Source organism: Chrysemys picta, chromosome 4, assembly GCF_011386835.1.
Source record: "Chrysemys picta bellii isolate R12L10 chromosome 4, ASM1138683v2, whole genome shotgun sequence".
Classification (NCBI taxonomy): domain Eukaryota; kingdom Metazoa; phylum Chordata; order Testudines; family Emydidae; genus Chrysemys; species Chrysemys picta.
In genome coordinates this window covers 12,751,354-12,767,178 of record NC_088794.1, presented here as the reverse complement: position 1 = coordinate 12,767,178, position 15,825 = coordinate 12,751,354, and the positions used below count along the sequence as shown (strand labels likewise).

Here is a 15,825-nt window from a genome sequence, read left to right as displayed (position 1 = left end):
CCAGTCTAGTCCCATTTTAAAATGAGTAAATACACAAACCATGATGGAGAGAGGTGTGGCAACAGCAAAGCCAAAGGAGCGAGAGAAACGGGGACCATTAGACAAAGAAATCATGCTAGGAATGCTCTTTACACCTCGTCCCGTTCTAGCTCATGCTCCAGACACTGCTCTCGTCTTTATTTGATAGTCTTGCCCAACAATGGAATTTACTTTTATTTGTACAAATTTCTGTTCTAAGTATTTACTGTTTCCCACTATCGTGAAAATGACTCATCAAAATACATTTGTGCCCTCTAAAGGTCTAGTTCAGATGTGCAAAAAAGAAACTCAAATTGAAAAATTCTGCATTTTTCTAATTTAATAGAAATAACCAAAACAAAGTGGTTTTCAAACAATGCTTTAAACTGATCTAGTACAACTTCTACACCACATTCCAGAGCATTTAACAAGAAATATTTACAGGCAGCTAGTGTATTAAATAACCATGAAAGAAAAAAGTTGCCTTTATTACACACCAGCAAAAAACACAGGAACAGAACAATTAGAAACTGTAACTGTTAAAGTTAAATATGATTATTCAGATAATACAATACCACAGAAACAGCACTTTTTGAAGAATCATACTGAAGGATGAGCAAAGTTAACTATGTGCAAAAAGAATACCAGTTTAATTGCTGGAAACAAGAAATTATTGAGATTGCTGTGAATTTAACCCTTCCATGAGTATGCTTACATATAAAATTAAACCAGACTTGCAATTGCACAGATCTTTATAGGCTATATACATGTTTCAGGATGTTTTGAACTTAAGAAATGCTCACATTTGCAGACCATTACCAGACATGCATTTTATTTTTTTATTCCTTTAAATTTAGATCACACTCTAGAGTGAATGCTATAATAAGCAGACTTATAAAATTCTTTTAGTACCTTTCCTTGTATAAATTCAGTTAATTTTAAAGAAGGCAGCCTTCAGTTGTAAAGATCATTCAATAGAAAAGGGCAAAACTGTATTTCATACATTTAATAGTTCAGTTACAATAAAGATATCCAAATTAACTGCAATTTTTGAAAACTATTTTGATTCAGATACATTAAAAAGCATATAAAGGAGGATCCGAGTAGGCAAACACAAGGAATTAAGATGGAAGTGTTACTGTACATGCATTTTGACAAAGTAAAAGAAATATCCATATCTGAAGTTACAATGTATATGTTTAGTCTGAAATATGTCTATGTAAACTGTGGCATATACATTTTTTAAAAAAGTACCTCCATTATTTACTCAAACACCTACTTTTTAAAAAAATATGTAACTTTCCCCAATTTTTAAAATAAAATGCCACACTATATTGTCAATAACTCCTGCACACTCTGTTTTAAAAGCTAGACTTGGTGATATGCATACAAACTTTCCTATAAAACCACTATCCAAAGGAAAGGATTCCTGTCATGCTAATAGGCAACAGACAAAGCAGTTTTATTGCTTTTTCCAAGGAAGAGAATAAGAAAACAAGAAAAATAGCCTACACATCCAGTACATCATACACACAACTTTAAAACACTGTTGCCATTACCTAAGCTTAAATAGGATCAGCTAATAAACTAGGTTATACAACAGAATGGTAAGTTTGGGTTAATTATAAAGATCGCAGTTCTGGTAGCTTGCAGAAATGTTTATAAAACATTTCACTGATCCAGTGTTGAGTATGTTGACATACCATCAGTGCCATACCACATAATATTAATGGTGACATTTCACAAGAAACAAGCTATCTACACTTAACAGAGCATTTCTACTTTTAAAAGTTAGAGGAACACCCTTTTTGGATAGTAACTCAGCCTTAACATTACATGGTAGGCGATTTAATTCCAGGGCACAGTTAAGTAAGAGACCTGAACCTATGTAGCTGGTTAAATTAACACTAATCACTAGTAATTACATGGCAGGATACCTGCTGAGGTAATTGAGAAGTCCACAATTAGCACACTGTACACACTTTTCACTCCTGTTTCAAAGCAAGTTACCTTTTACTTCTTTGGATTAACTTAAACCTCAGAACCATTTACAACAAAAAGTGAGATGCAAATGATCTTTTTACAGGAGCATTTAAAAATCAGAGCATATAGTTACATCACATGCCAAAATATCTTCTTGCTATCACATTAGAACATTGCAACTGTGCAGATAAACTATGATGCATGCACAGTGCACCCCAATATCTGCTACAAGGCTTATCCTTAATGTAAGGCATGTTCTAAATTCCAATGTAGCTCACAACTTATTTGCATCTATTGCACACACATCCTTCAGTACCCATCAACTGCCAAACAGGCTGCTCCGAACGTTCCAGATGTTAATACAAAATTAATAGATTTGCTATTAAGTAAAATATGCAACCCGGCACAAATACGTTTTGGCTGAGTGAACTCTGAACAGTTGTAGGATAAATTTTTTATCATCACAGTCTAAGGGAGTAAGAAGCAGGTTAATGTAGCTTATATATCCGTCAGCATCCTTTATGAATGGAACCTAGCTAATTCCAAAAAGTTACTGACTTAGTATATTCGGCGTACCAAAAGGGAAAGAAAAAATGAAAAATATTTACTTGATTGAATTGTTCTTCGTTCTCATTTACTTGATTGGATTGTTCTCAATAATTTGTTGTACACAAGTTAAGAAAATTTAAGATTTCTTGCCAACAGTTCAAAATTTCATATAATCAAAAGCAATCTTTACGGTCATCTAGAGATGAAAGGAAAAACCAACTTTTTAAAGTTTACTGGATAACGTGCAAGAATAAAACTTGAAACTGTGACCAGGATCAAAGCTCAACATCACTAACTGTGGTTTGTAGCTGGAACTAATGGAATACAGGCTACTTTAAAGTTTAACAAAATTCCTTATAGTGAGTCTACCTGTTTATATAGAGAACAATTCTAAAGTGTCTGAGAGGTTATTTCAAAATGTTAAGACATCTGCAGAATGTAGAGTTTAAATGCCATAAAAACTAGCAACACAAACTGAAGACAATCCACAAAATCTCATTTTCCACTGTTAATTTAATAGCAAATATTCCTTTTCAAATTGACAAGTTTTTCTGAGATAAACTAGAAACTGCACAACGAATAGGTGATGAGTGTAGTCATTAAGTGATCTAATCTTACCAAAAGGTTAGAATTTCCTACGCACACGTCCCATCCTTCTCTTCTGACACTCAAAGATTTAACAAAATGTCACTACATGAATGTACATATGTACATTATTAAAGAAGTTGGGAAACTACTTTCTGTATTCAAATAGAAATGGTTTTTAATGACTACATTTAATGGGGCAAAATCCTTTGAGAAAATGTTACCATTTGAACAAAATAAAACAAAAGGATCCAACAATTTTGTTCAAGTGTAATGTTTAAGGTAACCTAAGGAAGTAAGACAAAGCTGTAAATGCCTTTAAATCCCTTCAATATTTTAGAAGGGATTTAGTCACATGTGAATTTATGTTTCTCTATGTAAATAGAAAATTAATCTTAAGTGTTTCGCATAAAGAAATTTTTAGAGCATCATTTATGTTGATTCAATACATTTTTTGCTAAAAATATTTACCTCTACTTTATGGTTAAGTTAAATCTTTCTTTACATGCAACGTTTGTCATATGAATCGCTCATGCTGAAAATAATTCATTTGCCACAGATCTGCTGTATTTAAGCAAAATTTCATGGCAAATTTACATTCTGGTCACCCTGATCTGGTCTGCGTTCACACACAGGACTGTTTCATCTTATTCTAACAAAAGATTCCTCTCTACATAGGCTAAAAATTACATTTCTTAGTGCCAATCCTTGCAGATCAGGCCAGTAGAAGAAGTTTAACCAGTTCATTGTGCTGGTATGTCTACCCACAAATGCTGCAATCAAGGCAGTTTTAAATTGGAAGGTATAAGCAGAGGTGCCTGCTTTATACAGAGTTTGGATAGGGACTGATCTATTTTCAGAATTCAACCAGAAATCACTCAAAATTTCAAACCCTGGTCCGTGCATGTGCTCCATTTTGTGGCTGGATAAGTAACCCAATTTCAACAGGTTTATTCTAATCTTTCTAGGTATTTCACTCATAAGCTGCTTCTGAAGAAAGTTCTGAGTGGTTCTCTAATAAAATTAGATAGAACCTCAATATGAATGCAATGTTAGAAATAGACAGCATATATTACAAATCTGTTCTTGATAGGAACATTAGTAAGAATACATATAAGCTTAAAAACAGCTCAGCAAATGTTGCTGAGCTGTAAAAAATTTCAGTCCACTATTTACAAATAAGACAAAGTGAATACAGAAAATTTTACACATTTGGTAGTCAGGTTATTGTTTGCCAATAGTGGTCTATCGGAAACTGATATTAAGGAAGACTGGAAAATCAGCAGTTATCTTCTCAGTCTAAATGTATAAGTATAGAAAATTACATAACTAATATTGGCGGTATCTGCCTCTGCAGGGGGATTTGGAAGAGAGAATAAAATCCTAAGAATTCCAACAAGAAATGCATTTAAGTGTTCTGTGTATAGGACTCCATTAATAAATATACATGAACCCTACTGAAAAGCATTCATTGCAACCAGGCCTAGTCCTGCATGTATTAAGAACGCACACTCCTGCACTTGCCAATTTAGAACAGTTTAATGATCATTTGTAATGTTTCTATACATAAAATGTTGTAAAGAAAGTGGAATCTAGATATCTGAATTAACACAGAAGATCAGTTACTCACAACATCACTTAAATGAGAAGGTGATAAAAGCAATGATGCAATTCACACTTAAATTCACACAAAAGGGGATGTTTTAGCAAAGTTTCTTACAGTTTAGATGGCAGTCCATTGTGAAAGTGATATACAGTTGCTGTATTGGTCCAGTCTTGCAGAAAAGTTCACTAAGCAGTATGGCAGTCCACTTATCTGTACAAGGAGCATCCTATATCACCTCTGCATCTTTATCAACATTCACCCACCTCTAACTGTGAGAACATGCCGAGAGTGTCCTCGGGAAAAGAAAAGGGAATTCCAAATAATCCAACCCCACAAAAAATTACAACCAAACTTTTCCCCCTTTGACAAGAATGTTTCTGTACACATATTTTTTGTAATCTAATACTGTCTAAAAGCTATCAGCTTCTTCAAAATGACCACTGAAGGCATGATGATATTCCAGGAACACTTAAATAACAGTTTTTACAATAGGTTTAGGTCCATATTATCAGATTACTTTATATGCACTGGTCTTTCATCTGATTTTAGACGTTTTCTACGTGGCTGTATAAAATCTTCATCGGAGTCCTCAGTTATTTCACCATCATCCTCTTCCTGCTCAAATTCAGGCAAAGGCTGGAAGGTCCTGTCTGGGTAGATCTCTGTAAGTTTATCTTCAAAGTACAATGCAACTGCCTTCCCTGCCTGTGCTACTTCTGAATCAGCCTGCAAATAAAAAAAAAAAAAAAAAAAAGGAATATTCACCTGTTGGTAATGCACATCCCTTCACCAAGTGTGCGTGGTCTGAAACGCTTACCTTCAAATTAATCTCTTGTGTTTCTGCATAAACTTGAACAACTTTCATCATCTAAAAAGGATACCAGAGTCAAAAAAAATGAAATTATAATCCTTTCTAAAGTTATGAGATTGCATAGGGTTGGATGACTAAAGTTAGCCATAACAGGAAAAACAGATTGTTATGACCAGATAAGTATAGTTCTAAAATTCAGTGTCGTATAGTTCACCCTCTTTATAAGGCTGGTTCAAAATCTATGGTTCGTGAACCTTTGGCAAGATATGAAACTATCGTATAATAAGCTGCTCCCGGTCATGTTAAAACATATTATACTAAACGCTCATGACAACATTCCTTTATTATAAAACTCAGTTGCCCAGGATGTCATCATGGAAAGTAAGTGGTCTATGTTTCAATCATAACAGAAGAGCTCCTGTATAAATCTTGTCTATAAAAGAAATGAGAGTGCGTTCTTGCAGGATCCATTTCCACTTTGATTACCTTCATGTGTCAGCTATAAAAATGCAGGAACTGTATTTGAACCTGTGTCATGAGTAAGGATCTGATTTATGTCATGGTGGCCACCACTGTCATGGAACTGTACATTTTGCCATTTATATAGACCCTGCTGCCACACATTAACAGTTCATTAGTTCACTGTGCTCTAGTCCTCTTTGAAAGGGAATTCCAAATAATCCAACCCCACAAAAAATTACAACCAAGACAAGTGGATTTGACAAGAATGTTTCTGTACACATATTTTTTGTAGACTAGAAAGACTAGATTAAAGCCAATTAATGAACTTTTCAACTTTTCATGTGGACCCTGTTGCCCTGCATTAAAAGTTGATTAGTTTGCTTTGATCTAGTTCTGTTTCAAAGAGGACTAGATCAGTGTGAACTAATAAACTGTTAATGCACGGGAGGAGGGTCCACAAGGTGGCCACGATAATAGCATGAAATTCTCTCTTTTTTTTTTTTTTTTTTTTTAAACTGTGACCGTGCTGTGAATTATGCATAATTTTACTGTGACAAAATTGTATCCATAGTCATGAGTGGTCGGACCACCTCAGCTTCCAGAATAAGAGTCAGCACTTGAGACTCCAAACAGCTAAGTCTGAAGAGTCCGTTTAAAGAACCACTGTTCCCTGGAGCCTCCTGCTACTCTTGCCATAGTTACACTATACTTCCTAAGAGCAGCAGAAGTGGTTTCCTCCAGAGCAGAGGCTTCATTCACTCCCTAGATCAAACAGCTTTGAGAGATGCACTTTTTTCATATTCCCCATTAACCTCCACCTGACAGAGGGTTATAAAGAGGTCAAGTCCCATGTCCTTGTGCCTAAGTCTATTGTGCAAATGTGCCTCATTCTAAAACTTGTTTTTAATGGTTATTTTCACTATTCCAGTATTTTACGTGAGGCTCAGTCAGTTTTAAACATAGGTTTGTTTCCTCCAAAGGGCCTCTCTCTGTGCAGAGGACAGAAATGCTATTTAAACATCAGAAAACTGAAGTTACACACTGAGAACTATCAAGGTCATTTCACCGTCACTAGGGCCCATGCAAGACAATTCCCTACAGTACATTCTGCAGGCCTTCATATGATCTTGCTTTAAGTGTCCCAGAGATGGTCATTCCCCCCCACTTCTCTCCAGGACTATTCCATATTCCAGGGGCTCAGCATCAAGGACGTTTCTGTGACATTCAGATTAAGTTTTCCTTTTGTTTGTTCCACTTTATTACTACTATACTCTACAGCACCTTAAGTGGTACCTCCCCACTAGGGATCACACTCTTCAGCTCTTCATGTGAGCGAGTTCTTCAGTAACTGGTGAGCAAATGTCCCACAGCTGCTGGCGCATCTATCCACATTCCCCAGAAAAGTTTTACATCCCTGTGTGGGCTACCAATTTAACATCTGCTTCTGTGCCAGACTAGACACCTATGAGCCAGAAGAAGAGAGAACTGCCAGATCTTTTGGGGACTAATAGAAAGCCATTTGGGGCTCTGCTTACAGTTATGAAAGCCTGACTCTGGGAGCTCAGGAAGAGACAACCAGTAGTTCTCTCTAGATACATTTTTTTCCTTACCAGTACAAGTTTATGGCATAATATTGATAAGCAATAATAGTATATTCCATTTTGACATAATTTGGAATATTTTGGGGGACTACCCAATTTATGCCACGCCACAGTTCTCAGCAACGGCCACAATCCAGTCAACATGTGCCAGCCAGCAGGCCTTAGCAAATAACTGCTCTCACACATCATGAATTTAATCCATAAGTACAGCTATTGCAGAGTTCACAACTTCCCACAAACACATGTAAAAGTTTTCCTTCAGTGCACTTTATAGCCCCTTCTAACTAAAACCAAAGGCAAGATCTGTCATTAATTGGTTTGTATTTACTTATAAAGGGCCTGAGACTGCATCTGCTCCAGACATGGAACTCCCACAGACTGCAAGTTGGAGTTCTGAGTGAGACAGCCGTGGAATCAGGCCTAAATAAATCTCAATCCAAAAAATTTTACAGTTTGGAAGTTAACATACTTCATTAAACCTTTCACAGTTCTTGAAGATCAGCCGGACATCTGCCACAAAATCGTCAGGAGTTTGGTAGTGCTGGGAATGTTTCTTTTGCAGCTTCTTTTTTACTGTAGATAAATCCATTGGTTTCTTTATAATTTTATAGTAGTTTGGTATCTGTGAAGAAAGCGTACATCTAATCACAAACCACCAAAAAAAGACTGATATGCAATTTTTATACTTCACAAAAGGAGCAGAATTAAATCTACTTATCAGAGTATCAAAAATGTGCACACAAGGGAACAATCAGAAGCAACTACCTCAGTTTATGGGGGGAGGAAAGAGGGCAAACAGAGGTTTTATTAACACAACATATTTTGTTATATTTTAGTGCTGATTATTAGTATTTGGGAAAGAAACCTGTGTATAAAGATTATATTAGACCATCACTGTCTTTTCTAGAATAATTAAAATCACTTGTTTTACATCTCAAAATACAAGACTGTCAAGCAGATCAGATTTTTGGTTTAATTCAAACGGCTGACAGTTTCTTTTAAAACCTCTTGCTAAGCATAAATGGTAAAATATATTTTATAAGATATCCCTAATCCTCTCCAGTCCATTCAGTTATTGCTATTGGAAAGGATTTTTTTTAAGTAAGAGGTTTAATGGTTCAGAAGTACCATGCTAGGTAAGACCAGTGAAATTTTCAGACTGGTTTTATTCCAGAAGGGTCTAATGACAAATATGGCAAGAACAAGCAACTCATTCCAAAAAAACAAAACTTGTCACAGTGGTGGCCTTTTGGTGACATTGACGACATTTTATTTTTTCCATAGTTTCATGCAGCAGGACACTCACCGAGGCTGGGACTGGCTCTTGGAATTCAATGCTCAGCTCATGGCAATAGAGGTAAAGCAGGAGACGTTCACATTTCTTGCAAAGGAACAAAAAACTTCAAGTGAATATCCCTTTTTAATCCTCAGTCTAAAAGCTGGTACTTAACTAATGTAAATAGGTTCAGATTATATAGTCTGACTAGTAGAAAATGAAGTCCTTCAAGCCTAGAAGCCTCTTCATTCATTGTAAGAGTGTAAAAGATAACATTTATAGAGTGCATATTGTTGGAGAAGGAAAGAGTGCCTTTACTTTGGCTGGCACAATACACTTAATATAAAAGCTCTTGATTCCTTTTTTGGCTTTCCTTTCCCCAAAGGGTTAATAAAACAAAAATTGCAGAACAAGCCAATACATTAAATAACCAAATTAAAACAGAGCAACTAGAAGATGTTCAGTGACACTGTTACTATTCATATTGTTAAATGCAATTGAACTACACTTAAGTCTGACCTATTTTTTCATAAATCCAGAATTAAACAATCTGAAATTCCATTCAAATAATTGTTTTCAGTATTTCCCCTCAAACATTTCCATATTTTGATTTGTTGGTAAGTTCCTCTGAAGAATTTATTCATGGTGAAGAAGTTCTAAGGACTATTCTGACTGCTGATTCAAAACACTTTATAGATTCTCCATATATAAAGCTAGAAATCATTCTGACACACTCAAGACATTTTGCCATACATATGCTCTTAGAAATACCTATCAGTACTTCTCCCCATGAATTTAAGGCATCAAATCTACATATTGTTATGTAGGTAGGTTAAAACATCCATGTTAAATCCACAAAAGAGCTTCCAATTAAAAACTTAGGAGATAAAATTATATTTAATTCACATTTAAAAGTTATTTGATTAGTTGTGTGCTCACAGAAATTTTAACCTACTAGACAAGTACAGCTATAATATAGGGATGACCAATAACAATCAGTTAAGTCAAAGATGATCGGTTTTAGATGCAGATACCTACAGTATTTGACACATACCCTTTGGTCCACAGGACTTAAGCCTTGTGCTGTTTTCCCCTTCTTACTATGTTGCAAATTGTCACAATCATATTCTACTTCAGGTTTGCTTAGATCTCTGCAGAACGTACATATCCACTCCCCACTAAATAGGAAGAGACACAATTAGTCCAGGAATCCACCAGAGATTACGTCTACTATGTGACTACTATGATTTTTCTACAGCATCTATGCCTTTCAAAAGTAAAGTTGTACCTCATTAAAGACTCCTCTAATGTGTAGAATTTATCATGGTGTAAGCGTTAATCATGTATCCACTAAACACTCTGTGCACCACTTTAAAAAGCACTAGAAAATACTGACATTGACAGAATCACCATAGAACAACTATAAACCAAAATAAATCTTAAGAGCAAAGACAATGTACACGGCAGGGAAGTTTTTATGCTATTCCTGGGCATTGAGGTTCCAGATCCTGAGTTTCATTGTGTGAATAAGCCCACAAAGCTCTTTTTGGGCACCAGTAACATTATTTTAATTTCTGGTACCTTGGAAAGCTGAGAAGTGTTGGTACATGACAAGTGAGGTGAAACACTTTTGGGCACTTTTCACAACATAACAGATCGCCTCCATTTTGGCATACAGCACACCAGTCTTCATTTGGATCATCCTCTTTGTTGTTGCCTTCTCCTCCAACTCTAGCTGACCGATGCATTAGACTTCGCACTGGCGATTTCCCATTTACAAGACTATGTCCAGACTGTTTGCAACTTTCACTTAAATCTGTTGGTTCAGTTTTTACATGATTTTCAAGACTTCCTAATGCTTCCAACTCGCTTTCCAGATGCAAGTTAGTGGAGAGAGGTGGTGTCAAGCTGCTCTCAGGACTGCTAAGCTGAAATAAAATTACTGCATGAAAATCTGTAAAGAAATCAGTTTTACAAATTCATCTTTCCTCATATGCTGGGAATCAGAAGCCATCTGCTGCCTATAGCACTCCAAATTAAAATGCTTCCCAAAACAAACAAATATTGGCAATTCCTTATCAGATATTTGAGTTACATACTGTATGGAGAACAAGTATACCTTATTTTCTATGCTAAATTGCATAGGACTTTAATAAGAGTTACAAACATTCAATAGCTTGATCTTGAGAGAACATGCCAGTGAATTATCAGAAGCTTTTACTAGCTAGAGATTAAAAACAGTGAACATACTAAACCCTTGATGTTGGTTTTACGGAGATCCCAAAGACGGCACCAGCTGGGGTCTAGCCTGCCTCTGGCTCGACACATCAGCTGTTCAGCATGTACACCAAAGGACAGAATCAAGTCCTAAGTAAGGTGCCAATTTGAGATTAAGCTCCGATTTGTTTCTACTGTATAGCTTTCACTGCTGTATTACCCAACAGCAATATACCTAACACTTGGTGGGATAGGACGCCTTTCACAAATGACAGGTCAAATCCAGCCCAGCTCAGTAGTGAACAAAACTGCTACACACTGCTGCTACTCTGAAACCTGTCATTATGCAAGGCACTGCATTTAGCCGTATGGAGTGGAATTCTATCAACTTCATGAAAAAACTCGTACAGATACAGACAGACTTACCAAACTGTCTGTACTGAGCTAGCTTGATTATCACTTCAAAAAATTTTTTTCTCTTACTTAATTGGCCTCTCAGAGTTGGTAAGACAACTCCCACCTGTTCATGCTCTCTGTATGTGTGTATATATATATCTCCTCAATATATGTTCCACTCTATATGCATCCGAAGAAGAGGGCAGTAGCCCACGAAAGCTTATGCTCTAATAAATTTGTTAGTCTCTAAGGTGCCACAAGTACTCCTGTTCTTTTTGCAGATACAGACTAACACGGCTGCTACTCTGAAGTATGTATCAAACAAGGGGGGAATCCCAGTCTTTCTGCCAGTAGACTGATGTCCATGTCACTAAACCCATCAACACAGTTGGCAGCCTTAGCTGCAGTTTCAGCAGAGGTATCAAGGAAACCGAAATGCCCTCTCATCTTTCGAACTGGCCCATACAGAACAGAGTTCAGGGACATTAGTAGGGGCTGCTATCTTGCCCTTCTGTCTCCAGGGCTCTTAGGCACCATTTATGGATTTCCAAATTCTTAAAAATGCTGTTGGGGACAGGGTAACATGCAATTCACAAAGCAACTTTACCATGCATGCACTCCTCCTGCCATCCTCGGTTTTTTCTTGCTTCACTGCTCCTGAGAAACTGCATATCTCTTCCTCTGTCCCTGGCTCTTGCTTGACTTTCACATGGTCAGACTTGAAGTTAATGCCAGTCTTCTCAGCAGTTCTGCCTGATGAACCACAGCTAGAAAGACACAAGAGTACATGGAAAGCTTAGTTGCAATTGTAACTGACAAAACAGTTGTCTGGGGTGATCTAGATTTACTTGGTCCTGCCTCAGTGCAGGGTGGACTTGACCTCTCAAGGTCCCTTCCAGTCCTACATTTCCATGTTTAAAACAATTTAGATGTTTCAAAGCCAAAGCTATTACTGTGAATTTTCGGATGCCTACATTTTACAAAATATAAGGACAAACATCTGGCAACATAATTTTTCAATAATTATTTTCCTATATGCATTCTCTCTTCAATTAAGAGGTCACAGTTATAACAGTAGCTAATAATGACTTGCTGTTGATTTTAGTTTAACCTTTATCATGTTCTTTACATTTGATTTTTCAGCCACACATTGTTAACTAAGAACATACTTACCTGCCTCTGCTGCCTGTGCTGGAGGTGCTGGGTGGCCTCACGGGGGTGTGGGAATTGGATAACCCTGAAAAAGTATAAATCACTTTTCATAAATATCTACAGAAGCTTACATGTAACTAGTATTCTACAACAACATAAATGAAAGTTATGCTAAATGTCAGTGATCCTTCAATCCACTGGCTCTCAACCTTTCCAGACTACCGTACCCCTTTCAGCAGTCTGATTTGTCTTGCGTACCCCAAGTTTCACCTCACTTAAAAAAACTACTTGCTTACAAAATCAAACATTAAAAAAACCAAGTGTCACAGCACACTATTACTGAAAAATTGCTTACTTTCTCATTTTTACCATGTCATTATAAAATAAATCAATTGGAATGTAAACATTGTATTTACATTTCACAGTATAGTATATAAAGCATTATAAACAAGTCATTGTCAGTATGAAATTTTATTAAATTGTACTGACTTCCCTAGTGCTTTTTATGTAGCCTGTTGTAAAACTACAGTAACTCCTCACTTAACATTGTAGTTATGTTCTTGAAAAACATGACTTTAAGTGAAACTATGTTAAGCGAATCCAATTTCCCCAATAAGAATTAATGTAAAAAGGGGGTTAGTTCCAGGGAAATTTTTTTTGCCAGACAAAAGACATTATATACATATGCAATATAAGTTCTAAACAATTTTAAACAAGCAATTTAATACTGTATTCAGCAATGATGATTGTGAAGTTTAGTTGATGTGGTGCAGTCTGATGGTGAAAAAGGGTGGATCGTCTGGCTACTCCTCTTGCTGTTCTTTCCAAAGTGCTGGGGGTTGTGTGTGTGCTCAACCCCTGGCTCTGCCCCAGGCCCGCCTCCACTCCACCCCTTCCCACAAGCCCCCTCCCCCCACCACGCCGCATCCTCGCTCTCTCCCCCACCCCTCCCAGCCTCCTGAACACCGTGAAACAGCTGATTGCGACAGGCGGGAGGCGCAGGGAGGGAGGGGGGAATTGCTGATCTCCCGGTGGATGGGAGGTGCTGGGGGTGTGTGTGGAAGGGAGTTGATGGGGGCTGCTGGCCCACCCTGGTTCCAAGGCCCCATGGCCAAACAACATAAGCAAACGTTGCACAACTTTAAATGAGTATGTTCTCTAATAGATCAGCGACGTAACAATGAAACAACATTAACTGAGACGATGTTAAGTGAGGAGTTACTTTAGGTAGATATCTAGATGAGTTGATGTACCTCGTGGAAGGTTTTTCTTGTGTCCAGTATTTTTGAAATGGCCATTTACATTATGGAATGTTAGGTGATTTCAGTAATGTAATTTGTTCAGATGCAGAACAAAAGCTTCGTTCACAATTCTATGTACTTCTAAAAGAACTGCACAAATAGCAAACTCCTTACATAACTCTGAATCTCTCCCTAAGTGGGGTATGTAATGAAATTTAGTAAGTTCCCTTCACAAAACCTGGAATGGACTGGAGCTTCATAAGTCAGAGAATATCAGGGTTGGAAATGACCTCAGGAGGTCATCTAGTCCAACCCCCTGCTCAAAGTAGGATCAATCCCCAACTAAAACATCCCAGCCAGGGCTTTGTCAAGCCTGAGCTTAAAAACCTCTAGAGATTCCACCACCTCCCTAGGTAACCCATTCCAGCGTTTCACCACCCTCCTAGTGAAAAAGTTTTTTCTAATATCCAACCTAAACCTCCTCCACTGCAACTTGAGACCCTTACTCCTTGTACTGTCATCTGCTACCACTGAGAACAGTCTAGATCAGGCCTGCACAACTCGTAAAGCGGCAAGGGCCATATTACTCCAAAGAAAACAGCTGAGGGCCGAAACCCCCCGAGCATCGCCAACGCCCCCCCCAGCACCACCCAGCCCCCCCGAAACACAACACACACACCCCAGCGCCACCTGCCCCATGGAAACAACCCCCCAGCGCCGCCGAAACACATCCCCCCCCGACACGCCACCTGCCTCACGGAAACAAACCCTCCTTCCTCAGCGCCGCCCCACCGAAACAGCAGTATTGAACCTCGGTAATATGTTATAGCAGGCCCCTAAGGTAGCATAATTAAGGTAAAAGAAAAATGTCTTTTTGCTAGAAGTAGAATAAGATCTTCCCCCCACTTTGTAATCAATTGCCCTGTTGAATGAATGAGGTGTGAATGAGGAAGGCAGGCACCTCCAGACAGCTGCAACCCTTGGAGAGGACAGGGCCAGCTCTAGGATTTTTGCCGCCCCAAGCAAAAAATTTTTTGGCTGCCTCCCCTTTCTTTTTCGTGCCCTTCTGCCCCCGGCCGCACCCCAACTCCACCCCTTCCCCAAATCCCCAGCACCGCCTCCTACCCCGGCGTGCCGCATTCCCCCCCCCCTTGCTTCCTGCGGGCCCCCTGTGACCTCCCGCCCTAGCTCACCTCCGCTCTGCCTGCTCCCCCAGGTGTGCCGCCGCTCTGCTTCTCCCCCCTCCCTCTCAGGCGAGGGAGGAGGGAGAAGCGGAGCAGCAGCGCATTGAGGGGAGCAGGCAGAGCAGAGGTGAGCTGGGGGGGGCACAGGAAGTAATGGGGGGGGGGTAGAGGAACCACTCCCCGCTCCAGCTCATCTCTGCTCCACCACCACTGCCTCCCCCGAGCGCCCACCGCTCGGTTTCTCCTCCCTCCCAGCCTTGCTGCGCGAAATAGCGGTTTCACACATGGCAAGCCTGGGAGGGAGGGGGGAGAAGCGAAGCAGCGGCAGCACGCTCAGGGTAGCAGGCGGAGGCAGAGCAGAGGTGAGCTGGGGTGGCGAGGGCACTTTTTCCCCATGCCCCGAGTCGGCATCTATGATGGCCGGCGCCAGAATGCCGCCCCAAGCACCTGCTTGTTTTGCTGGTGCCGGCCCTGGCAGAGGGGATGGGAGCCAGACCAGATCAGTAGAACAGGTCAGCCACCGACTCACCACTCGCCTCCTCAGCCCCCCCTCACCCAGCTCGCCTACTCACCCCCCGCCACTGCCTGCTCGCTTGCCTCCTCGGCGCCCCACCCCTCCGGCTCGCCGGTTCACCTGCCCCCCCGCCACTGCCAGCCCACTCGCCTCCTCAGCCCTCCACCCACCCAGCTCGCCTACTCATTCCCCGCCACTGCCCACCCACTCAGCCCCCCCTCCCTCACCTG

General features: G+C 39.4%; 1 protein-coding gene across 2 annotated transcripts in view; it reads right to left on the bottom strand.

The window, feature by feature from the left end:
* Positions 1 to 340: 340 nt before the first annotated feature.
* TRIM33 (tripartite motif containing 33) overlaps positions 341 to 15,825 on the bottom strand; it is a 74,159-nt gene continuing 58,674 nt past the window's right edge. The window contains exons 13-20 of one of the 2 annotated variants that reach the window (XM_008171670.4): positions 12,678 to 12,741; positions 12,112 to 12,271; positions 10,473 to 10,819; positions 9,946 to 10,069; positions 8,922 to 8,996; positions 8,085 to 8,237; positions 5,559 to 5,609; positions 341 to 5,467 (exon numbers count right to left, since the gene is read on the bottom strand). In XM_008171670.4, the coding sequence (XP_008169892.3) occupies positions 5,255 to 5,467; positions 5,559 to 5,609; positions 8,085 to 8,237; positions 8,922 to 8,996; positions 9,946 to 10,069; positions 10,473 to 10,819; positions 12,112 to 12,271; positions 12,678 to 12,741 (1,187 nt within the window). In that variant the 3' untranslated portion in view covers positions 341 to 5,254. The remainder of the gene's footprint in view (positions 5,468 to 5,558; positions 5,610 to 8,084; positions 8,238 to 8,921; positions 8,997 to 9,945; positions 10,070 to 10,472; positions 10,820 to 12,111; positions 12,272 to 12,677; positions 12,742 to 15,825) is intronic. The other variant, XM_065591399.1, reaches the window with a different exon arrangement.